Source organism: Tursiops truncatus, chromosome 21 (genome assembly GCF_011762595.2).
Source record: "Tursiops truncatus isolate mTurTru1 chromosome 21, mTurTru1.mat.Y, whole genome shotgun sequence".
Classification (NCBI taxonomy): Eukaryota; Metazoa; Chordata; class Mammalia; order Artiodactyla; family Delphinidae; genus Tursiops; species Tursiops truncatus.
Genome location: NC_047054.1, coordinates 12,197,665 through 12,222,698, shown reverse-complemented (window position 1 = coordinate 12,222,698; position 25,034 = coordinate 12,197,665). Strand labels below are relative to the sequence as shown.

Below are 25,034 nucleotides of genomic sequence, written 5' to 3'. Positions count from 1 at the left end.
TCTGATAGAAGATGGAAGGTGATGAGAAAATCTCAGTCTTCTCCAAAGAAAAGTGTTTGCTCCTAACTTCTCCACGTAACATTTTTCTTTCCAGAACTGTGTTTGAACAGAATTGGAATTGAGGGTGTTTCACTAATACCACAGATAAAAAATGAACTACATTAAAACCAACTAAAACTATATGAAGTTTGAGATTTATAGAACACAATTTGGTGCTTAGCACCTCATTAGCAACAAAAGAGAGGAGGTTTCTGCAATATTCCTCTGAAGGACAGACTTATTTATTTCTCTGTTCCACCCTCCCATGTATATTTAGCCTCTCCCCACTTTTAGGATATATAGCTGGTTTTTATCCTTTTGCTACACTGGCACTGTTAATCTTAAAAAACTGAGTTAAAGCTAGAAAGAGATGTTTTATTAAATTGTGTTTAGTAAATTAAAAGCAAAGGGATAAAATGCCTAACCACTGCCAACACATCTGCAACTACTCTTCAAAGCTCTAAGCAAAGCCTTAGAATGAAAAATGGGACTTCCCCGGTGGCGCAGTGGTTAAGAATCTGCCTGCCAATGCAGGGGACACAGGTTCGAGCCCTGGTCAGGGAAGATCCAGCATGCTGTGGAGCAACTGAGCCTGTGTGCCACAACTACTGAGCCTGTGTGCCGCAACTACTGAAGCCTGCATGCCTAGAGCCCATGCTCCGCAACAAGAGGAGCCCACTGCAATGAGAAGCCCGCGCACCGTAACAAAGAATAGCCCCCGCTCGCCGCAACTAGAGAAAAGTCTGTGTGCAGCAACGAAGACCCAATGCAGCCAAAAATAAATAAATTTTAAAAAGAATGAAAAATGATGCTACTGGCAGGTACTATAAACTGAAAAAAAATTAAGAAATTCAGTCTGATTCAGATAATGTTTAATACACATGAAACTTTGAAAATCAGTCTTAACACAAGGATTTTACTGAGTATACAAAGAAGAAGTAGGTAACAGAATGGGAAAAATTTTAATATGTTTCTTTAGATCATGAAATTTAATTAAATTATACCAGAAAGCTTTCAGACACTATAAAATTTACTTCTGATAATAAACTGGATATTTTTTTTAAAAGCTCAAATATATTCCATTTAACTAGAAAAATTAAAGTGAATATTACAAACCTGACTCTAACCAACATAAACATTTTAAACTTAAAGTTTGGTTGAGATTCAGAAATTGCCACTACTATGTTATTGTTAACATAAAGAAAAAATCAGTTTGACAACAGTTAGAAACTTACTTCAGAGCATTTTGTGTATCTTGTTTCAACTCACTGAAGAAAGCTATTTTGAACTGATGTCTAACAAATAAAAGCTGAAAAGAAGAATGGAAAAAAATATCATTATTACATATATTCTCTTAAAAATGTAAAAATTACAATAATGTTTAAGAGGAGACCTAAAAGTATGAAGGCAAATATCCAAAATTAAAGTTCAAGAATTATTCCAGTAAACAAGTGTAGTTAAGAAGGCTACCAAAATCTGTCTTCAAGAGCTTTAAAGGCAAAGAGGACAAAAGACAAAATAGTTTTTAAACGCTTTAAAAAAAAACTTCAAAAGCACAGAAGCCATTTAAAGACATCAAAGTATTAAAGACATTAAATCATCTCCTCAAAAATAATCAACGATGAATAGTCTACTCTAGAATGCCGCTATTATTTCCTTCTTTAGGAAAAGACACGTACCTGGTGTGTTGTTTTATTCAAAAATTCTTTATGAGATTTCACTCTTCTAATCTCAGTGTAGTAATAAGTCTGTGCATGTTCATAAAAGGCATTTTCTAATCTGTTAAAAGAGACCAACATTCAGTGGGCTTCCCTGGTGGTGCAGTGGTTGAGAGTCCGCCTGCCGATGCAGGGGACACGGGTTCGTGCCCCGGTCCGGGAAGATCCCACGTGCCGCGGAGGGGCTGGGCCCGTAAGCCATGGCCGCTGAGCCTGTGCGTCCAGAGCCTGTGCTCCGCAACGGGAGAGGCCACAGCAGTGAGAGGCCCGCATACCGCAAAAAAAAAAAAGACCAACATTCAAACACTGAAGTTATTTTAAACCAAAGTGTTTCAAGAATCATATTTATAAGACCTGAAAGTAAAATCCTGACAGAGATAATGTCTGCTTTACTTCATGATTAAGATAAAAAGTAAAGCAAAATATAAGCTAAATTTTTAGATTAAAAAATCTAAAAAGAAGACCCACCAAAAGCCATTTAAAATTTTACAATCTAAGAAATAACTGATAAAAATAACTTTCTTGTAATTTGTAAAACTTAGGTAATCACTAATAATCTCCTATTATTTTATAATTTTATAAGTATGAAAGAAACAAATATCTAATACTCAACTACATTCAATTACCTTTTGTGACTCTGACATTTAGGGGTTAAAGATTAAGGAAAATAATGGGAAAAGGACCAAAAATGAGAACTGGCAAATGAGGTGAAAATAACATTTGTATAAATTAAATCCTGCTTCATTCTATAACTATGAGACTACAGAGGAACCAAGAAAATTTGCCCAGAGATGGATAAACAACTCAAAGTTCTGTTTGTGAAAATAAGTACATATCAGAAGTATCTTCCTAGGGCATGAAAGAAAGCTGAATTCAAAGTCAGATAAGGATTGAACTTCAAGGTTCTTCCTCCTCAGAATAAAACAGAGGTCTGAAGCTGCATTCAAAGGGTTTAAATACATCTAAGAAAAATATGTAAAAAAATGAAATAAAATGGAATAGTCAAAACTTAAAAGATTCAGTATATATTCTAGGTTATTTACCTTATAATATAGCCCACAAGGTGGTCCGTATGGGGCAGTACAAACAAAGACTTCCCCGAGAGTTCACACGCATTGCACAAGGCTGCAGCCCTTTCTGAAGCAATGACATCTTCTCCTGTTGACAACAAGTGCCATAAAAAGAGAAAATAATTAATGCATTTTTTCTAAATGGACATTTCCCCAAATCAGGACAATGTAATTAAGAAAAAAAACCCAAACCACTTTTCACCACGTCTATAAGACCCCTGGAATCCTTGAGAGCTCTGTGGGGTGCTTAGAAGTTACACAGTACATATATGTTAGGAGAAAACTGGAATTTTCTACTAGGCCAAGACAGGCCGAGTAATGCCAACAGATATACCGCATAACTGTAACTAAAAATGGAAGCAACAGTTCATGAAAGTTGTTTCCAAAACTATTTAAGATGCTTCAAGTTTCAAGATAGAAACAAAAATAGTATTTTGGCTTCTAAAGTCTGAGATGGTAGAAGAAATACGCATTTGAAACCAGGACATTTTCTTATAGGAAACTAGAAATCCTGCAGCATTTTTCTTTGCTCTATTGCAAATTAAGAAAAAAATATTACGTAAGGAATATAATTTCAAATAGATCTCAGATAAGCAAAAAACCTTCTTTTTTAAAAATCAAGTGAATAACTCTTTTGTCAATTGGCATGTGCCTCCCTGGAGGGAAGGGGAACCAGGCAGCAGGACTTGAGAAGATCTACACTCTTTAATGTTTTTAATTTTTAAAATAAGCATTTACTCATGCATTACTGGTACTTTTTAAAGTTAACACACCATATTTCCCATAACTGAATGCATGAAAGATTTCAACATTAAAAACTATGCCTCCTGGTAATAAGAATTGGGGGGATACACAAATCAATTAGTTATTAATTAACCTTTTGCTACCTGGGGGCAAAGGGGTTTTCTTCTGAATCAGAACCACTGCAACTTTTGTGTTTCTCCCTTGTAAACTCTGCCTGCAGTGGAAAAATAACAATAAAATTAATTAAGTAATTAAACTGTTTTAACTTAAAAAATGTATTCAAGACTACATAAAATACAAGCTTGACAATTCAAAGAAAAACAAACTGCAACTTAAAAACCCCAAGATTGGGGGAACTCTTTTCCTACATACAAAGAAACACACATGCCACAATGATTTAAAATTTAAAAGTATAATCTCAGATCAAGCTTCTGTTCCTTACAAAAACCTGCTTTAAAGGCAAAAGTTTAACATATACTTCAATGTAAAAGTTACACTGCAACTTATTTCTTTATAGTGATATATTAGTCATCCAAAAGAATTACTTTGAAATAAATGGTGATAAAGCAAAAAGTGTTTTATGAGACTAAACAGCAAATCACTATATCTCCCCCCCCAAAAAAATTATAAATGCAAGAAAAAGCATTTGGAACTTCAGGTCAATTTGTCTTAGAAATTTCTTCACATTGCTTACCATTCCTTAAGTTAATATTAATGCTACCTGTTGGAAGTGAACAGGTTTCATTGGAGGCCAGTGATCCCCAAATGACCACTGCAGACTTAACGGCACTCAGCTGCCTTCGATAAATGTCAGTAAACTCCAGATGTGAGTTTGACCCAACACAGTCAACCTGACAAACGGGACATACCTAACTATTTCCACTCTGGTCGCGCACTCAGACTGCTTTTCTTTCCACTGGGGCTCATCCCAGTCTAGTTCGTAGAACACAACCACCAGGGCTGGCACCAGATTCAGATGTTTATTCATCCAGCCTGTCTTTAGGATCCCTTTGGGAATGTACCATTCATACGAAGTTCTCTGCAAACATTAGCCAAAGTTGAAAAGAGGTATTCTGACAACAAGAGCAGCAGAAATCACCTGTTATGGAGTGCAGGCACTTTCTCTGTATTTATCTCATTCAGTATACACACGCCGCATTTCTAAGATGAGGACGTTCAGGCTTACAGAGATCAGGTAAGAGCCAGCAAGTACTGGAGGTAGAATCTCAACCCTAGAGCCAGTACCGTTTCCATTTAAAGACTGACCAAAGCCAAAGCATTTCTAATGATGTCAAGGCTTTCAAATACCCTGGAAGTAAACAGCCTTCTTCCCAATAAATTCTACTTATATTCCTCCCCATTCCAGATTCCGTTCTTGTAAAAGCTGCTCAAATATTCTCTAAAACCCAATATGGCTTCATCTGCTTCAGAGTCGTGTCACCAGGATGGCATTACACCTCACTTGTGGGTGAAAGAAAAAAATGAAGGACAATTCTTAAATACAGAAGCGTAAGGGCAGTCACTGGGGGTCAGCGCTAAGTGCCACGTCGTGGGGAGGGGATGCCCTGAAGAAGCTGGGTGAAATCTCAAACTACCCCCAAAGCACCCACACTGGCCAGACTACTCCAGTTCACGCTGGTCCAACGGTTATTCCACGTGAGGAAAGAGAGGACAGGAAGGAAGTCTGACACAAAACACCTTGGGAACTCAGGAGAGAACCAGGAGGAAAATGAGGATTCTGAAGAATGAATCCAGGAGGAAAGGGGTGAGTCCTGCTGGGTCGCTGGGCTTCCTTGACACAAACACCGCATTAAAAGTAGTGTGTAAGAGCCAGGGGTGCTATTGCTCCCACAGTTTCAGAGAAAGCTCATAGTTCCTGGCGCTGGATATATGAAACTGTGTCTGTGGTGTGTGAGTCTCAAACACATGCAAAAGAATCAGCAGGTGACCAAATCTACAGGTCCTATGCTCCCCCGAGTTTAACTGAGGACAGCCAGTATTGACATGCTTAATAAACACCCCAGGTGATGATATACTTGGTCCAAAGACCAGTCTGTCAGAAACATTGCTCTAGCGGGAAAAAAAAGTAGGCAGTTTATTTTAATCGATGTGTCTTATTAACTGACTTTCAGACCAACCTGAAAAGATTACAATAAATGACAAATCAGTCAATGTACACAACTTTCTTAAAAAGCAAATTGACATAATAAGCAATACACGTGTATGAGCTGCCATTATTAATTCATACTATCATCATTCTAAGTATTTTTTTCTAAGTAAATCAGAGTCTCTACCATGATGTTCATTCTAAAAGTCAGTTTTGAACTTAATACCCCTCCTATTCCACACTGAATAAACTGTTTTAGTTTATGTAGAACTCATCAAGGACAGAGAGTATGTATTATTTAAATTTCTATCACCAGCCTGTTGCATAGTTCCAGGTACTCTAAACCAAAGCAAGTGCTCAAAGTATGTCTGTGAAATCAAACCAAGCTGCAGAGACTATGGATTTTACAATGACACTGGCAATGGTGAGACCTTCCTTTTAGAGAGGCCTTTGTTAAAATTATGGAGCCTTGGGGTCTCTTTTTAACAACAAATAAAAAATGGAAAACCTAGGCTCATAGGATAGAAAGCTTAATAATTACAAAGTAATTATTCTTCTGGAGTAAAAAAAAAAAGGGATTATTAGATACATCTGTAGCATATTACATACAGGAAAACGTCTGGAGTTTTCTTCATGCACCACTATAACCATACCCTTGATAAACTCAGGGGTTTTCCTGCACAGATATAGGAACAGAAAAGATACACACATGCAAAGAAAGAGACAGACGGAGAAGGAGAGTCCCCTTGCAATCATAATGTCATTACCTTGGGTCTACATTTGGGATACTCATGGTCACCTGGGAGCACCTTGAAAGAAATCGGTACCCGATCAGCCCTCCGATTGGCACAGAAAGCATCCCAGACAGCTCGATGGACAGCATTATAAACCACATCCAGGCCTGTGAGAGTAACAAAAGCCATAGGCCGACAACATAATTCCACAGGGAAGTCCCATTGTGTGGGGCTCATGTTCAAGGTGTCAGGAAAATTCTGAAATACAAATGTTAATACGTTAATAATTAATTTCTTAAAAGCCCACATCCACATCTAACATATGAACCTCCACCATTTGTAAAACATTACAAAAAGACGAAAGTCTTTGAGTGTCTACAAACTGTCAAGCAAATCCAAAAGAAGAGAGCAAAAGGGCAAACTTTAATTCTTGAATTGGACCTATTAAAATTTAGTAACTATTGGTATAATATTTTTAAAAATCTTTCATATACAAGGGTTCCAGTCAACTTTAAGACAAATCACTATTTCCAGTAACATCTCAAAACCACACAAAACTTTGGGATAAACAGACCAGGAAAGCAGGAGGGTGATCAAACTTCTGATTTCAGTTATAAAGAAAAACAACGATTGATTTACATATATAATAAAGTGCAACTATCTCTAATTTCTCTGTAATTGCTAACATCTAATTTCTGATTTCCTGAGATATCATTAAAATAATATGCTAATTATCTAAGTAGCTATGTTTTCTCATTTCTCCACAATTAATACAAATGTACTACTTAAAGGAAAATCTACAAGGGAAAAGCTAATAATGAATGGAAACCTCTAGGAGGACATGTTTCTACTGTGCCCTTTAGCTGAGAAGCGGTCTATATCAATCCAAGATGCACTACGTTTTGAAAAGCAATTATATAAAAGTGTTTATTGCGAACAAAATTATTATATTTTAAGAATAATTTCTCATTTTCAAAAACATGTATCACATGGTTGGTTTAAAAGGTGATCTCCACCAGTATATCATACAGGACTCAAATACAACTTCTGTGAGAAGTTAGGAGCACTTAGGCCACCACTTGATTGGCAAAACAGTATTTTTAACTGAAAAGTTAATTTAGTAAAGACTATTAGGCTTCTCACACTTAAGTACTGACGGAACAATGTGTACTAGATAATTGGTTTGCAAAGTCTATCAGAAACGACAAATGTCCACAATAGACAGAAGTTTTAGAAATGCTTAAACAGATATTCTGAGGACAGGATTAAGGTACGAGGGCAAAGGACTGCATGTTCAGAAACAGATTCTAGTTCTAGTGAATTTGGGGTGAAAATAAAAAAGAGATGGGTCAAAACACAATTTAGGTACCACTGCTTGATCCCAAAGAGTCTAGATTAGAGCCCTAAATACCCACTTCCGTTAATAACCCCAGAGGCGCAAGAGAATTCGCCGTGTCCTTTGAATATTTGGTGGAAATAAGGGGAGACAGAAATTACGTTTAAATCACTTAAAATCACAATCCTGTCCAAGAGAAATATAATATAAACTACATAAATAATTAAAAATTTTCCAGTAGTCACATTAAAAAAGTAAAGAAAGGGATGAAATTCATTTTAATAATATTCTACTTAACCAATATGTCCAAAATATTATCATCAATTCAACATTACTATAAAAGTTATTAGTAAGATGTTTTACGTTTTTTAATACTATGTCTCCAAAGTCTGGTGTGTATTGTACACTCAGAGCACATCTAGCCTATTTCAAATGCTCAATAGCTACCTATGGCGACTGGCTACTATACCAGACAGTGCAGTTCTAAATTACGGTAACTCTGTCCCAAAATAACTGTACGAAAACTGTATCAGAAATTCTTGCCACATTGTACCTTAAAAGCTTTGGCATTTGAAATGGTTGTGCCTATTCGGTGGCAAAAAATGGGAAGAATATCAGCAAAGGACAAGTGCAGAGGTTGTATGGATCTCGATGACAGCCTATAGGAGAAATTTCCAGATCTCCTGGAAAAAAACCAATGAAGCAACTAACCAAACCATGACCTGGAAGGAGGTGCAGAAGTAGGAAGCGAACACTCTGGATGGGAGATCGTGTAGTGCAATGGAAGTCGTCTGGAAGCTGGCGTGGTCATAAAATTATAAGGAAGACTCTTAGAAATAATGACGGACTGCAAAGAAAGGTGACCTAATGAAAGTGACAGGTTAAAAAAAATAATGCAGTCACTATTTTTTAATTAACGGAGGTTCGGGATGCAGGACACAAGGCCAGTAAGGATGGGATTCAAAGATGTCCAACTACAAAACAATCAAAAGAGGAAAGACAGTTTGGGGCCGGGATGGCGAAACAAAAGCTGATGCTGAGGATGCGAAGCAACTGCCCAACTTAGGAAAGGATACCGCCCCAGGGTCGCAGAATCCTGCTCCGGTAGCTCCAATGAAGAAACGCTGCAGCTCTAAAGGCAGACGCTATCTTCCTCCACTCCTCCCCTACCCCCCCTTAAACCTGGAGTCCCTAGAAATAGGTGTGTCTTTTCTTTAGAAGCTAAAAGAGAAATGCACTCGCTGATGCTGTACGAAATCACAGGCCCCCCAAACCAGCATCGTTACGCGCTAGCAATCTCTCTCGGCGGTCTCGCCCGGCCCCACTGGTCTCCCGACCAGGACTCACCCAGGCCGCACGCCCCGAGCCCGCTGCAGCTGTGGCCGGTCGCCGCCAGCCGGGGGAGAACCAGGGGAAGCAGGCGGGGGGGTGTGGGTGTCACAAAACGCCGGGGGCCGTCCCTACCACCACCACCGCCCCTGATCCGGTGCCCACAAGCGAGACTTCCCAGGGCCCATCCGCGCAGGCACAGGAAGCACTTTCTGGGCTTGACCGACAGCGCCCTAGGCCAATCGCCGTCCCGGAACTCTACGCTGCTCCACGAAACGTAAGGAAGACGCTCCGCTTCCTAGAGGAGCAGGAGCTGGGGGCGGGGAGAGAAGGAGCCAATAGGAGAAGCGAGAGGGAGGGGGCGGGGTCTCTGCTGTTAACGCCTTTCTCCCTCTCCTGCGACTCGCTGGCTCGCCTGTTGCGGAGGCCGCTGGCTCCTCGCTTGCAATCCTCCGCCGACGGCTTCGCGCTGCCCGGGGATCGGGAACCTGCGAGACTCTCGTCTGCGGTGCTAAGGGTGTGCTTCAGCAGCCCAAGGCGCAGAAGAGGGACGCCCCGGCCTTGGGGCCACTGCCCTCGCATTATTTTCGTTGTCGCGAACGCCGTCCGCCCGGGAGGCGCCCCGTGACCGGCGCGATGAGTGCCAACGAGGACCAGGAGGTGAGTCCGGGTGGACGCTCCTTTCCCGCGCAGGCGGGGTGCCCCTCTCCGGCCCCGCACGTGCCCTCGCCTCTACGGCGGCAGCCTCGCTGAGGTGCCCTATGTTTGCGGGTGTCCTGCGCGGAGAGGCCCAGCGCGCCTACCTGGGTAGGGGACCACCTCTGCCCTTCCTCCCCCGCACTGCAGTTTTGAGTTTTGCAAACCCTGGGGTTCCCCCCAGGTCTCCTGATAACGAGGGCGAGTGTCCTTGGCCCGCGATCCGGTGCACTTGGCTCGCCTTAAATCCCGTGTGTTGTTCAGCGCCTGTGTTCTGAGTTAGGCTCTTTGGGAATCTAATCACCTTTATGTTTTAAAATCTGTTGGCTGGTAGAGAAAGTTAATTGAGTTAGTTAAATTTCTGGTGCAGGGAAATAATGACACTAGTGTCTTCTGGCTATATTGCGTGGTGGAAGGAATCATTTAATATATCCATCTGATAGTTGTCCAGTGGATACAAAGTCTGTTTTGACCATCCATGTACTACCGGAATTGTATGGTTTACACTCAGATATTTTCTCGTGAAATGCCCCTTTGACATTGAATCATATGATATTAGAGTTGTAAGTAGGTGTTCACTTTTCATTTAGAGTATACTGCTTGAAAGTTAGTACTTTTACATGACACATGTCATGGAATCGCGGTATTGGAAGTTACCTTTAAAGAAGACCCAAAGTTCAATAAGCTGTGATGTCTGAATCCTTCTAAAATATTCTTGCCAGTTGAGTTTCTAAGCTAAGGCGTGAACAGTTATTACTGTGTAGCATGAAGCGTATAGTGTAAGGTTTCTCAAAGTTTTCTCAAAGTTTGGCCCATGGACCACCGCCTAGAACCGTTTGGGTGGTTGTTAGAAAAACAATTACCTGCACTCTAGCTCAGATTTACTGAATTGAAATTCCTGCGGTGAGAACCAGCCATCTCCATTTAACAGTAAAATAGCATCTTCTTCCACAGGACAGTTTTTCAGATGTTTGAAGACCATTTTCCTGCCCAGTTTTTCAGACCTCCTCCTCTCATGCCAACTGGTTCCTTTTAGCTCTTCTCCATTTGTTCATTCTTTTTAGTTCCTTCACTCTTCTGGAATTGTGTATCTGTGGACACATTATAAGTTTATTTATGTTCTTTTTTTAAAATTGGGGCATTGCAGTTTTCTACAGTTAGATTTACTGTCAACAAAAACCCTTAAAGTGCTTTATGCAGAGCAGTTTGTCTTTCATCTTCTGCTCTGTATGTTTAGGTACCTAAGGACAAGTTCTTCTTATCCTGTAAAGTTTCATCTTGTTAGATTGTTTTTAAAGGGCTTTTAAAATTCTTCTGCTGCTCCAGCATGATTCACTATCCCATCAAATTGTCATCCACAAATTTGATAAGCCTGCCTCCAACTTTTGTTCCTGTCCAAGCCATTTAATTGAAATATAGGGAAGGATTAAGGACAGAAGGAGTAGCACTACATTTTGAGTAATGTTGTTTTTCTAATCCCATCTCAGTTATTCCTCGATCCAGTTTGAATTCTTATATTTTTTTTTCCTGTGAAGGTAGCAAGAGAAACCCATGGGGCCTTGCTGAAATCCAGGGAGACTGTTTTGTCTCTTTCCCTAATGTACCAATCCAGTCACTCTCCCTAAGAAGGGTTGTGAACATATACCTTGTTTTTCATATTCTTGCCAAGTCGTAGGGGCTACTCCTTAACTCTGCTGGGTCCTCACAAACTCTTTCTTTAGTGATCTGTCTTAAAATGTTGTCCACGTAGGTCAAACTCACCATCCTGTAGTTTGTAGAATTCTCAACATGCATCTTTTTGAAAACTAAAATATCTGCGGAAGTGCAGTCTTTCTTTTCTTTACCTCTTCTGAGGTCTTTGTCAGTAAACTTTACTGACAAACTTTACTGACAAACTTTGTCAGTAAAGTTTACTGACAGTGTCAGTAAACACGACAGTCAGTAAACACGACAGTCTTCTCATTTGTAAGCCCACAGCATTCTAAGAAGTATTTCCAGCCAAGGATTGCTAGTTACATTTTCTCTTGCAGTCCTTTTTCCCATCTTGGATAGATACTTGTCAACCTCTTTCTAACTACCATTTTTTAAAAGTTCTTTTTATTGTCCGTAAGTGTTTTTTCAAGTTTTGTGTCCTTCTGTGGTAGGGATTACAAATATAAATAGTATGTGTAAATCATGGGGAATGACTGTGTTTCATCTCGTCCGCAAGTTTAATGTTCTTTCTACCCCAGGCTAGCCTTTAGCAGAGTGAGAAAGCACAGGCTCTGGAGTTGCTTTAAACTGAATAAGATTATTTTCCTCCCTAGTAGGAAGGAGAAAACAGTAAGATCTTCATAGGATTGATGTGAGAATTAAGTGAGATAATCCACTGCAAAATGCTTAGCGGTGCCTGGCGCATAGTGTTAAAGAAAGGATTAGGGTTGTGATGTGTTAGTATAGCACCTGGGTCATAAACGTCGAACGCCATGTAAGTCAGCCAAGTTTTACGCTGTTGAGTGGACTTGAACCAGAAACAAAAGATCCTCTATTTCTAATCCGTTTATATGACTAAACAATGCTCCTGTGATTCATTTCTTTCAGATGGAACTGGAGGCATTGCGTTCTATTTATGAAGGAGATGAAAGTTTCCGGGAATTAAGTCCGGTTTCATTTCAATATAGGGTAAGACCTGGCATGAATAGAAGCACTTACTACTTTGTGGGAAAAGACGAAAGTTGCTTTTTAAAATGCTGGGGTTTTTTTTTTGTTTTTTTTTAATTTAGTGGTTTATATTTATTATGTCTTTGGATTTGCTGAAGCATTTAAATGAAAACTCATCACTATGACATGAGTTATTTTCAACTTTTGAAAACTTAATTCAGAAACTTTTAAAAACTAAGATAAACGTTTTTATTGTAAGAGAATTTTAGAATGTTAGAAACAGAAGAAACATTAGAAATTATGTGGTTTTACCTTCTAATCTTAAAGATAACTTCTCAGTCCTTACTTCCCAAGCTCCCACAGCTGATATTGATAAATGTTAGGGTTAAAATCCAGGTCTCTAGTCCAAGTCTAGCATTCTTTTTACTAGCCTATAATTTAGTCAAGAAAAGTTGATATTTTCTTAATTCTGTATTACCAATGTGCATGAATATTTTATGAGTATGTGAAATGTCAATTTTTCTTTAAAATAAAGGTTGCTTATAACTCTTTTTCAACGTGGAACAGTACCAGTATTTTATTTTATAAATAAATAACATAAACCGTTTATCTGAATGATTTTAAGTAGTAGTGGGTGGTATGGAGAACTTTTTTTATAAAAGACTTATGCAAGATTTATGGTTGTTAACATTGTCACCATTTAAAATAAATTGTTTGATGGGCTTCCCTGGTGGCGCAGTGGTTGAGAGTCCGCCTGCCGATGCAGGGGACGCGGGTTCATGCCCCGGTACGGGAGGATCCCACATGCCGCGGAGCGGCTGGGCCCGTGAGCCATGGCCGCTGAGCCTGCGCGTCCGGAGCCTGTGCTCCGCAACGGGAGAGGCCGCAACAGTGAGAGGCCCGCGAACCCAAAAAAAAAAAGGTTTCTCCATTCCTATAGAATGAGGACTAAACTCCTCAGCTTGACACCCAGTGCCTTCTGTTTGCTTTGGACTGTGTCTCCAGACTTAACTGGCACTGGCATCTGTTAGACGTGATACCTTGTTAAATGTTTCCCTGCACTGTCGTTACTACTCTGTCTTGGGACACGTTGTTTGCTCCTGCCCTCGCCTCTCCTCCATCATGCATCCTACCCTTCCGTTAATGCTTACCCGAAGCCTCCTCTGTGGCATACGTGGGCCATGTCTCCTCTCTGTCCCCTGACTTCAAAGTAGGATCGACTAGTCCCCATTTCCTCATGGTATGTTCTGTCGCTTTGGAACTTTTCCTAGTGCTGCAGTTTAGTCAGTTGTCTGAAGGTCTGTCTCCCTTGAAGACAGTAGTGCTCTTGTCTCTTGGGTGATGCACAGTGTGAGGCGTGTGACAGTTTGTTTCTGCTTATACTTTGAGTGAGGGTTTAGTGACTGCATAAAGCAAGTAACTTTTATTACTTTTTTTTTCCTACTGTACAGCAAAGTAGAGTCCCCTGTGCTATACAGCAGGTTCTTATTAGTTATCTATTTTATACATGTTAGTGCGTATATGTCAATCCCAATCTCCCAATTCATCCCATCCACCACTTTTCTTACTTTTTAATTATCTCTACTTAAAACACAAGCATAAACCGATGACGTCCATTATGCAGGTAATCAACTTGTGTAAGTATAGCAACAGATCCTGAAGTTCATTTGACATAATTTCTAAGCCTCACCTTATATTGATGTGGGGTATGATTGAGGGTTAGGAGATGTGAATAAAAACATTAGTGGTCAGAAAATAAAAGTGAGTCAAGTAACAATTTAGGGTGAAAATTTTTTAAGTCTTTTGACTGAAGTTTAATATTAAGTATTTAAAAACCCACAAAGCAGCACATATACTAAAAATACTACAGAAGAGATTAGCATTGCCCTGTGCAAGAATGAGATGCCGATTCATGAATCATTCCATAGTTTTATTCGAAAATCATCGTTCTGCAGCAACCAGTGTGATGATTGTTTCAGGCAAGGATCCTTAATGGATACTGAAACCTTTGGGTGAAAAGTTGTTGAGAAACAAGCTATGCACATGGTTTTGTAGTACCACCCACAGATTTCTTCGTAATTACAAGATGAAAAAGATACCTTTCCATTGAAGAGGTCTGGAGAATATCACCCTAACCAAGTGATCAAACTTGGTATCACCACTAATGATTCTGGAAGGTCTTACGTGCCTCATTATTTGGTGCTGGGGGAGTGCACCACATCGCCTCCCCAGTATCTTTATCAAAGCCATTTACCAAAGCCGTTTAGTCTGAATCTGAACAGAGGAAACAGTCAGTCCTGATCTGGGGACTTATACAAGAAAACTGGCCTAGGTTCTTTTTGTCATGAAAGACATTTAGGAGGTGGGGTGGATACTGGGGACTGTTCTAAATTAAAACAGAATAAAGAGATCTGACAACCAGATGTAATCCATGATCCTCAACGGATTATGGATTTGGGGGTTGAGGGAGTGCTTTGTTAAAGGACACTTTAGATACAATTGGTGACTTTTAATATAAGTTATGAATTAGATAATATTTTTGTATCAGTGTTGAATTTCTTGGGTGTATTAATGGTTTTGTGGTTATAAAGGAGAAGGTCCTTATTCTTAGGATATTTTAGTTTAAGGACATTTCATGATGTCTGCAGTTTACTTTCAAATGGTTCAACAAATGCCAAAGGAAAACAATCACATACATTGGGGAAAGGGAGTTGGTCCTATAGTGGAAGAAAGAGAAGGCAGGTGGAATAATAGGTATGTGGTGAATAAGATACGTGTCAGTGAATGTTCATTGTTCTTTCAAAATAAAAAGCTGGGGAGAGCAAAAGAAATAGAAAAGACATCTTAAATTCAGGTCAAATAGGTGATCAAAACATACAAACTTCCAACTATAAAGTAAATAAGTTGTGGGGATGTAATGTACAACATGGCGACTGCAGTTGATAGTACCCTATTGTGTACTTTGAAAGTTGCTAAGAGAGTAGATCTTAAAAGTTCTCATCACAAGAAAAAGAAAATTGTAACCATGTGTGGTGATGGATGTTAACTAGATTCATTGTGGTGATCATTTTGCAATATATACAAATATTGAATCATGTTGTATACCTGAATAATATAATGTATGTCAATTATACCTCAATTAAAAAAAATTTTTTAAGTAAATTTACTTATTTATTTTTGGCTGCATTGGGTCTTTGTTGCTGCACGCTGACTTTCTCTAGTTGCGGCGAGCGGGGGCTACTCTTCGTTGCAGTGCGTGGGCTTCTCACTGCGGTGGCTTCTCGTTGCGGAACATGGGCTCTAGGTGTGTGGGCTCCAGTAGTTGTGGCTCACGGGCTCTAGAGCGCAGGCTCAGTAGTTGTGGCACATGGTCTTAGTTGCTCCGCGGAATGTGGGATCTTCCTGGACCAGGGCTGGAACCCGTGTCCCCTGCATTGGCAGGTGGATTCTTAACCACTGCACCACCGGGGAAGTCCCTAAAATTTTTTAAAACTTTTTCAGGAGTTTCTGTCCAGCCTAAGGCACTCCTTTTCCTTATCTCTCTACCCTTTCCTTTTTTCTATAAATTTTACATTTCATTTTCTACTTTCTTGGGATCGTGCTAATGCATATCGGTTTACCTGTTCTTAAAGCCTCTTATGATTTAGCAACTGGAAAACTTAAGACAAAAATGAGGTGTTTCAAGTTTGTGGATTTTCATTTTTGTCCATTCTCTTCTTGTTCCCATAGTTGATGTCTTATCTTTGTCCTCAGAAAGCTTTGATGAAACAAAAAAATACATGTGTCAGACATAATCTTGGGGTTCGAAAAGATTGGAGGGCTGATGAGAGAGACAGGCCATGGACATCAGCTAAAGCTGTTTAAAACAGCCTAGGAGTGAGTTAAAAGACAGATTAATCAAAGGCTGAGCCCTCACCCTCTGCTGGGTCTTAGCCCATACCCCGAACTTTTCAAGATATGACATGACTGATCTGATCACGAGCATTGGAAAGAAGTCAGCATTTTAAAGATCATCATTTAATATTCTGCCTTTGTAGCACTTTTTACAAGCCTAAGATTTCCCTTTTCTTCAGATAGGTGAAAACGGTGATCCCAAAGCCTTCCTAATAGAGATTTCCTGGACAGAAACCTATCCCCAGACACCTCCAATCATATCTATGAACGCCTTTTTTAACAACACGATGTGAGTAGTGTTCCGTTTTCATGAGGTGTTTTCTGTTGGGGGGCGGGGGCAGGGTAACTGTCTCTCTTACTTTTCTCTTAGCGATGTATATCTTGTGCATTGCAGATCATCAGCTGTAAAGCAGAGCATATTAGCCAAGTTACAGGAAGCAGTGGAAGTCAATCTCGGGACGGCCATGACCTACACATTGTTTGAATATGCCAAGGACAGCAAAGAGCAGCTCATGGAGAATCACCATCCTGTCCATTCGGCTGTGAGCAGGGCATTCAGTTTCACCATACTTTCTTTGTTTTGGTTTCACTCTGCTAGTAATTCATTTTTGCTAGTTATTATTTTTTAAAAATTGGAGGGAGACTTTGTGTTAGATTTAAAATGATAGTCACATCTGAGTTAAATAAGAACAGTGAATTTTAGATTTCTCAGTGTCTGCTTATCTTTAAAAATGAAATGATATTCTCTAGATTTTGCCCTTCACATAAGCCTAGAACACTTCGTGGGTGTGCCAGAACTGAGCTGTGTACAACCAAATACTTTTTCAAGTGTATTTAACATCTTCATAAAGCTCAGATAGACGATTTCTTACCTAGTGCTGAAATACATATGAAATTACGTACTTTCTCCACGAGTCTTATTTAGTTGGAAGTAGTCCTGCCACAGTTCAATTGGAAAGTGTTGCAGCTTAAGGAGACTTCATTAAATAGGAAAAAATTATTTTATTTGTAGAATTATTTTAGGAAATAATCATCTTTTATGACCTTAAGCAGGTATGTGTTAGACCCCTCTGCACCAAGTCACGCACTCCAAGACTTTCAGTGGTCAGTATCAGTTGAGTTTTGTCTTGTAAACCAAAGGCCACGAGCAGTTCTGGCTTCCATGTTCCCCATGACCACAAGTGGACGCTGACAGGCAGCTGGAGACGCAGTGGAGGGCGAGAGCTCCTGGACTGCAAGAGCTCCTGGACCGGGGGCCAGACCGCATGGCCCTGAGCATGCACTCCTTTGCTGTGTGATTTCGGGCAGTTTCTTAGTCTCTCTGTGCTCTGTTTTTTCATTTGTAAAATGGGGATTATAATAGTATCTACCTCGTGAGATTGTTCTAAGGATCAAATGAGTGATACTGTACAACATTTACGGCAGTGCTTGGCACGTAGTGAGCATTTTAGGTTTTGTCTGTCTGACTACATGACCCCAGATATTTTTAAAATTTCCTTCATTTCCTCTGGGAACCAGGAGGTTCTAAGTAGGCATATGTGATTTTTCTAAAGACATATTTAACTTTCAAATACTAGCGCATTAACTGAACTGTAAAATTACCTTGGCACTTCAGAGCTTCAGCATAATCCTGGGATCAGATCTTGTTTCTCAGGGACCTGGTTATAACAGTATAACTAATACTATGGCCTTCAATGCGAACTTTTAGGAGAGTGAAACCAATAATGTGCTAAGGTTCCTGATCTAATAAACGAATACAATAATAAAGGATTCTTTTACTTCACAAACCTAAAAATTGTCAACTCATTTCAGGATATAGCCATATTTAGTGTAATTCAGTAAGTTTTAAGGCTTGAGTCTAAGAATTTGTTCTTTTTTTCTAGGCGTCCATAAGCAATATCATCTCAGTTGAAACTCCTAACACAGCCCCATCAAGTAAGAAAAAAGACAAAAAAGAACAACTCTCAAAAGCCCAGAAACGGAAGCTGGCAGATAAAACAGGTTTGTGTTACTTTTTTTCTTCGATAGCACACGTAACTGGGTTGCTTTTTGGTACGATATGAATGCTTAGTAAGTATATTTAGATTTAGAAGATTAGTTCTCTATACTCTTCATTCTTGGAACATTGGGATCAGAGACTGTTTTAGGTCACAGACGTACATTGAAAATATTTACTACTACTTTACCACAAGAGTTAAACATTTGAGAAGAAGGTCAAGTGGCAAAGTAACTATAAATGAGTCTGAAGATTGTAGACCATTAGAATAGTGTACAGATGTGTGTCCTACTGGTACCCTCTCTGACATGTTTGGAATTTTCCTGTTTGTTTACCTTTATGACAGATAAATGTATTTTTGAAATTTTTTTGAAATATAGCTTTTATCTGAAATGAAGTCTGGTATACCATCAAATCTTAACACAATAAATAATTTAATGTTTTCGTCTGTAGTTGACTTACTTATACAACAAGATTTAAGAATATATATTTGGTCCTTTTTCTTTATTTAACCTAAAACTTTGCAAATTGACATCAATCTGTAAACTTTTTTCCCAGTTAAGGAAAATGAGGACATTATCATGTGGGCGTATAGATATTTCTATCCACGTACACAAGTGTGTACCTATACTTACGTCTGTATGTGTGTGTTATTGCTGTATGGTTACAAGCTGCCCTTTATTAAAAGAAGTGACCCTTTTACTTTGATGAAGAGGTTTAAAATAGCACCCTTTCTTTTATAAAGTCATGGTAGTTTTTGGTTGTTTATGTTTTGTTTAATGTCATTTGTGGCAAAATAAAAAGAAAGCAACTGTGTTGGCCCTCAAAATACATTTTTTGAGATCGTATTGGTTTATGAAATAGAAAATCTGGGACTCCATTATACCTACTGTCAAAGCAGCATTAAAGTATAAACAACTGAAGCAGTAAATTGTTAGCCATTATAATCTGTTTTTCAGAATTTTGGTTCATCTCTTTCCAGAATGTTTTAGCATATATGTCAGTTAGTTTGTTACTGTTGCTTTCATACATAATGACCTACACTTGTTCCCTTCCATTACTATCTCCCTACCTCCCTCTCCTTGGTGATGCCCACCTAAAGTCCGTATCTTCCTATCAGTGTGGTGCAGGAGCTTGTGACTTGAAACTTGCATTCTAAATAAAAATTTAATGGGACAGTCATGGCACTGTGGGTGAGTTTTGGTTACCAGAATTGGTGATCTGTCCCCGTTCCCCCTTATAACCAGTGAGATAAGATTCTTATTGGCATGAAGGAGAAAAGAGCCATTAGCATCTAAAATTGAGCTCCAGTGATACAGCTTTTCTCCTGTAAGAATCACAGGGTTAGTTTCTGTTTCCCTTACTATACAATTAGTGTCCTTTATTTGAATGCAGATTTTGAAGGTTTCATAAAATGAGACATATATAGATACATGAAGCAAAGAGGAAATCAGGACAGTTTAGATTGAAAATTTTTAGACTACATTTATTAAACTATTTTTCAAATTTGAATAAAAGAGTGAAATTACTTCATAAACTATAAATTCTTATAAAAGGGTTGAGCTTGCTTTTAAGCGCTCCCAACAGATTAAAGCCCTGATTAAAGAATGTCAGGTTAAATAATGGATATTTTATCAGAGCACAGCAGTTAATAAATAAGTTGGCCCGGCCTCCTCTTAGGTTTGCAGGCAGATGTGTTCAGAAGGCCTCTTGTCTTGAGCCTGCTTCCTGGTATGAACACTAACTCACAAAAGAGCAAACTGACCCAACTTCTCACTTCAGTAAGCAAGGACCTTTTATTATTTAAATTTTTAATAACATTTGTTGTGTAGAGTAGTATATAAACTCTTATTTAAATTTAAATATTACTGATTGGTCTTAGATATAAAGTTACTGTTTTCATCCTTTAGATCACAAAGGAGAACTTCCTCGAGGTTGGAACTGGGTTGATGTGGTGAAGGTATGTAATATTTATATTTCAGTCTTCAAAAAATTGTTACAGTTATTGCCATCAAGTAATGAAATTTATATCTTCCATTTTCACCCCTTCAACCTTTGGATTTTACTGGGATGTCTGTTTCCTTTTGCACGTTCAGCATGTAAGTATCTTTGAAATATCTTTCACATTTTTCTCTTCCCTACACGCTCAGTTTTCGGTTTTCTTTTTTTAATAATGGAAAATCTGTAGAAATGAGTTATAACTACAGTAAAGTGTGCCTGTTTATGTAAGTACATCTTAAGAATAGATGTGCTAAAATATGACTCTAAATTATAGATAATATGGAATTTGAAACAAGTCATGAAAAGGAGTGCTTTGATTTCTTAGTAGAAGTTAAGTATTTTTTTTTACGGCAGACCCTAAATGAAATTTCCCACCATCGTCAAGAAAGATTTTCTGGTTTTGTTGTTGAAAATTGTTTACTTTCCACTTGGAACTTTTTTTTTTTTTGTGGTCACGGGCCTCTCACTGTTGTGGCCTCTTCCGCTGTGAAGCACAGGCTCCAGACGCGCAGGCTCAGCGGCCATGGCTTACGGGCCCAGTCGCTCCACGGCATGTGGGATCTTCCCAGACCAGGGCACAAACCCACGTCCCCTGCATCAGCAGGCGGACTCTCAACCACTGCACCACCAGGGAAGCCCCAAAGCAGTGTATTCTTAAAGTTTATTTTGAAGCCAGCTGTTTGGGCCATAGGATGCCTTTTCTGTAGAACCTATTTGAAGTAATTTTTGTGCTTCTAAAATCTAGTACAAAAATATTACCTGAGAGTAGGGAGCCATGAGCCACAACTGGAATAAAGAAACACAGTACACGCAGACCTTGTTTTATTTCAGTTCACTTTATCTTGCTTCGTAGATACTGTTTTGTACAAATTGAAGGTTTGTGGCAATCCTGCATTGTCAGACGATGGTTTGCATTTTTTAGCAATACAGTATTTTTTGATTAAGGTATGTGCATCTTTTTTCAGACATCATGCTATTGCACAGTTAATAAGCCACAGTATAGTGTAAACATTTATATGCACTGGGAAACCAAAAAATTCGTGTGTCTCGCGATGTTTGCTTTATTGCGGTCGTCTGGAACCCAACCCGCAAAATTTTGAGGTCGGCCTTTACTACTTCTTGCCTTCCTGGGAAGAGGCTGACCCTATACAAGCGATCGGTGTGGGTGAAGCTTCTCTGGCGTTGTCTCATTGACTTGGGCCCCCGCCACTGATCCTTCATAGATACTTACCATTGTCCCAGGTGCACCTGTATTTATCTCACCAGCTAAGTCTGCTCTCCCCTTAAAATGCCGCCTGCTCCAGAAGGAGCTGTCTCCCAAATCAGAGTAAGGATCCATCTTTCTGGTGAGGCCCATCTCAGCCAAGCATGAAAAGGAGAAGAATATGCATCATCTTAAGTGATCATGCGCCTCTTTCCCGAGAGCCAGAAGTGTCGTTTTCAGTTTTTTTTTTTTTTTGATGTGGACTATTTTTTAAAATCTTACTGAATTTGTTACAACATTGCTTTTGTTTTTTGGTTTTTTGGCCGTGAGGCCTGTGGGATTTTAGTTCCCCAACCAGGGATCGAGCCCACACCCCCTGCATTGTAAGGCAAAGTCTTAACCACTGCACTGCCAGGGAAGCCCCCAGTTTGTTTTTAAGAGAGACTTTCTTAATATAAATTAGAATTTTAAGCCAAAAAATAAAGTAAAATTCAAATAATCCAGTAATCTTGGGAGATGGGAGAGATTTTTAAGGAGCTTACCACCTAGACACGGTTTGGACTCAGAATCCATTACTCTGAGCTAGTGGTTTCCATATGTGGTCTTTGGAGGCCCTCTTGGAGGGACTGTCAGGTTCAGACTATTGGCATCAAAATAGTAAGGTGTTTTTGCCTTTTTTACACTTCCTCTCGCACATGTACAGTGGCATTTACGAGAGGCTGCATGAAGTGTGATGATGCCATCACTACGTTCTCTATTAGAGCACTAACGGAATGTGTGCTTTTACATTCTTGCGTTTTCCAGAATTTTCTAAGATAGTAAGTGGGTTTAGGATCTAAGTACGTTCATTTCTGTGTTCACTCCGTTTGTTCCTAGTACTTGGACTGTGTTTTTGTTGGCCATTTTCCATTATATCTGCCTTACTATAGAAGCAGATTTGTGAGCACCCAGCTATCTTCTGTTGAGCTCGATAATAAAGAGATTTGCAAAAATGTAAAACAACACTACTCGTCACTTTAAGTTTTGGTTTTTTGTTTTAGAAAATGCAGTTTTTCATTTTTTTTTTTTTTTTTTTTTTTTTTTGCGGTACGCGAGCCTCTCACCGCTGTGGCCTCTCCCGTCGCAGAGCACAGGCTCCGGACGCGCAGGCCCAGCAACCACGACTCACGGGCCCAGCCGCTCCGCGGCATGTGGGATCCTCCCGGACCGGGGCACGAACCCGTGCCCCCTGCATCGGCAGGCGGACTCCCAACCACTACACCACCGGGGAAGCCCAGTTTTTCATTTTTAAAATGTGACTGGGTTATCATTATTGTTATTTTTATTTATTTATTTTTAAATTTATTTTATTTACTTTTTTTTTTGGCTGCGTTGGGTCTTTGTTGCTGCACATGGGCTTTCTCTAGTTGTGGCGAGTGGGGGCTACTCTTTGTTGTGGTGCGTGGGCTTCTCATTGCGGTGGCTTCTCTTGTTGAAGAGCATGGGCTCTAGGCATGCTTGTTTCAGTAGTTGTGGCACATGGGCTCAGTAGTTGTGGTGCATGGGCTTAGTTGCTCTGCGGCATGTGGGATCTTCCAGGACCAGGGCTTGAACCCATGTCCCCTGCATTGGCAGGCGGGTTCTTAACCACTGCACCACCAGGGAAGCCCCTGTTATTTTTATATGAATTAAATTTCTCATTTTTCAAATGCAGGTAGGTATAATGTACATTTTAAAAAACAAAAAATCTCTTTAGGATCCTCAATTTTTAAGAGTGGGAAGAGGTCCCGGAGCCAAAATGTTTGAGGCGCACAGTTTGAGACTTATGTCACATTTTCAAAACTGTAAGAATTATGTAGTTAAGATGATAAGTCTTAAGTGTTTTATACATTGTTAAAATTTTAGAATTTATTGTTTGTAAAAAAACAAAAATAGAAGAATATCATTCATTTTATAAATGGTACCTTTTGTATACTCTTGGTTCCAATTATTCTTGGAAAGCTTCAAGGGATTTTTTTACCCCTCTTGTTCTGTTGAGGTTATGTTTTCAAAGAATCCTGTTTAAAGTAGCTGAGGCTAAAGTTGAAAAGTATTTCCATATGGTGGAAGCTGTAGATGGTGCAAGTTACTTGAACCTTGTTGCCTGTTGTTCTATTAACTGTAAATGTTGACTTGATACGATGTGGAAATAGTGAACTCAGATAATATGAAAGCTTAAGTTTGTTGAATATTTCTTTCATCTTTTTTTATAGTTAAGCAAAACTGGCTCTAAAGATGATGAATAGCACTTGGAATTTGAGACGAGGGAGGAACAGCATCCTTTAAAAAGTAAACTGGGTTCAAAATCTTGCATTACTCTTTTCTGGTATTGAGGTGGCTTTCTATAAAACAATTTTTTCTGTATGTTTCTTATGTAAAAAAATGTTTTAAGCTGGAAGTTCATGAAGAGATCTGGTTGTATTAAATTACTTTCACAAACTTGCCTTAATAAAAGGTGAAAATGCTACTGTTTAGTATACTTTATGAAGCCAATTGGCCTTTATAAATGGACAAGTATGGAGAATTATAAATCATCAGTGTTAATTTATGTGATCTTATTCTGGTGGATGTGATTTTTTTTAAGGAGTATGAAGCGCTTTTCAAATTCTCATCCCAATGGAGCAGAAGACTGAGTGAACAGTGAGTTCACAGCGTGATCCATATTAATAGGCTTCTCGTCTTTACGTCTTCATCCCTTCTTTCTCTTAATTACTGAAGCATAAATTGCTTCAGAGAAATTTAAATACTAGTATTTGAACTTTATACATAATATTCTTTGTAGTTCCTTTTTATTTTTCAAGGGTGAACTGCTTTTTAATAAATGAATATCTGTTTATACTTTCCTCCTGGTTTGGGTTATGTTTGATCATGAGAGCTTTCAATGGTATGTGGAATAGGAGAAAGAAAAAAAAAAACCAAATCTGCCAAATACATTAGAAAGCATTTGACTAGAAGTGCTGGTTCCTATTTAAAACCATTCCCTTTGCTGCATATACCAAAATGGGAGTAAAAGATGCCTTAATATTTAATTTTTATATTGTTAGAGACAGTGGTTTTCATAAATTCCTATTTATCTGTTGTTGTGTATTTTTAGTTGTTTGATAACTGAGTTCTTCTAAGTGGTTTCACATAAAACCACATTTCAAGCATTGTTTCTTTTCAAGTATCCAAATGTACGTCTGAGCCCACTCATCTTTGTAAAAATAGACATAGAAGTCTTTCAAATGCTATTTTAGCAGGAAGTTACTGATGTGTATGTGCGATTTACAGTGACTCTGTATATACTCCCCAGCTTGAAAAGCACTTAGAACTACTGCTGTGGTTTCTGGAAGAGTCAGTTGTTGGTTCCTCAATTACACCTGTGCAGCTCGGGTCTGAGTTTTTAAAGAATAGTTAACTTTTAAAGAAATTTCTTTGAGTTATATCCATGGTTTTTGCTGGGTTAACATTGGCTTCAGTTAAATCGTTTCAGTTATAAAGTAAGTATAACTATGGTGAAGAAGCTTGT

General features: G+C 39.0%; 2 protein-coding genes across 11 annotated transcripts in view; one reads left to right on the top strand and one right to left on the bottom strand.

Annotated features, from left to right (window-relative positions):
• Positions 1–9,273, bottom strand: part of TRAPPC11 (trafficking protein particle complex subunit 11) — a 39,913-nt gene extending 30,640 nt beyond the window's left edge. Inside the window, exons 1-7 of one of the 3 annotated variants that reach the window (XM_033848739.2) lie at positions 9,096–9,273; positions 6,446–6,670; positions 4,441–4,610; positions 3,715–3,785; positions 2,801–2,915; positions 1,719–1,818; positions 1,275–1,348 (exon numbers count right to left, since the gene is read on the bottom strand). In XM_033848739.2, the coding sequence (XP_033704630.1) occupies positions 1,275–1,348; positions 1,719–1,818; positions 2,801–2,915; positions 3,715–3,785; positions 4,441–4,610; positions 6,446–6,649 (734 nt within the window). In that variant the 5' untranslated portion in view covers positions 6,650–6,670; positions 9,096–9,273. Of the gene's footprint in view, positions 1–1,274; positions 1,349–1,718; positions 1,819–2,800; positions 2,916–3,714; positions 3,786–4,440; positions 4,611–6,445; positions 6,671–8,301; positions 8,420–9,095 lie in introns of those variants that run through there. The other 2 variants (XM_019921493.3, XM_033848740.2) reach the window with 2 other exon arrangements.
• Positions 9,274–9,456: 183 nt separating this feature from the next.
• Positions 9,457–24,369, top strand: RWDD4 (RWD domain containing 4). Of its 8 annotated transcripts, XR_012328960.1 has the most exons (9): positions 9,457–9,737; positions 12,354–12,434; positions 16,487–16,596; positions 16,678–16,849; positions 18,191–18,308; positions 19,984–20,084; positions 20,214–20,263; positions 23,740–23,815; positions 24,111–24,154. XR_012328960.1 is itself a non-coding variant. In XM_033848781.2 (8 exons), the coding sequence occupies exons 1-7, from the start codon at positions 9,714–9,716 to the stop codon at positions 20,259–20,261; spliced, it is 654 nt and encodes a 217-aa protein (XP_033704672.1). In that variant the 5' UTR covers positions 9,457–9,713; the 3' UTR covers positions 20,262–20,263; positions 24,111–24,369. The 8 variants fall into 8 exon arrangements, 7 of the variants coding, with proteins under 7 accessions (XP_033704672.1, XP_019777096.1, XP_019777098.1 ...); XM_033848781.2 differs by lacking the exon at positions 23,740–23,815 and having other exon boundaries at positions 24,111–24,369; XM_019921539.3 differs by lacking the exon at positions 19,984–20,084 and having other exon boundaries at positions 9,459–9,737; positions 24,111–24,369.
• The last annotated feature ends 665 nt before the right edge of the window (positions 24,370–25,034 follow it).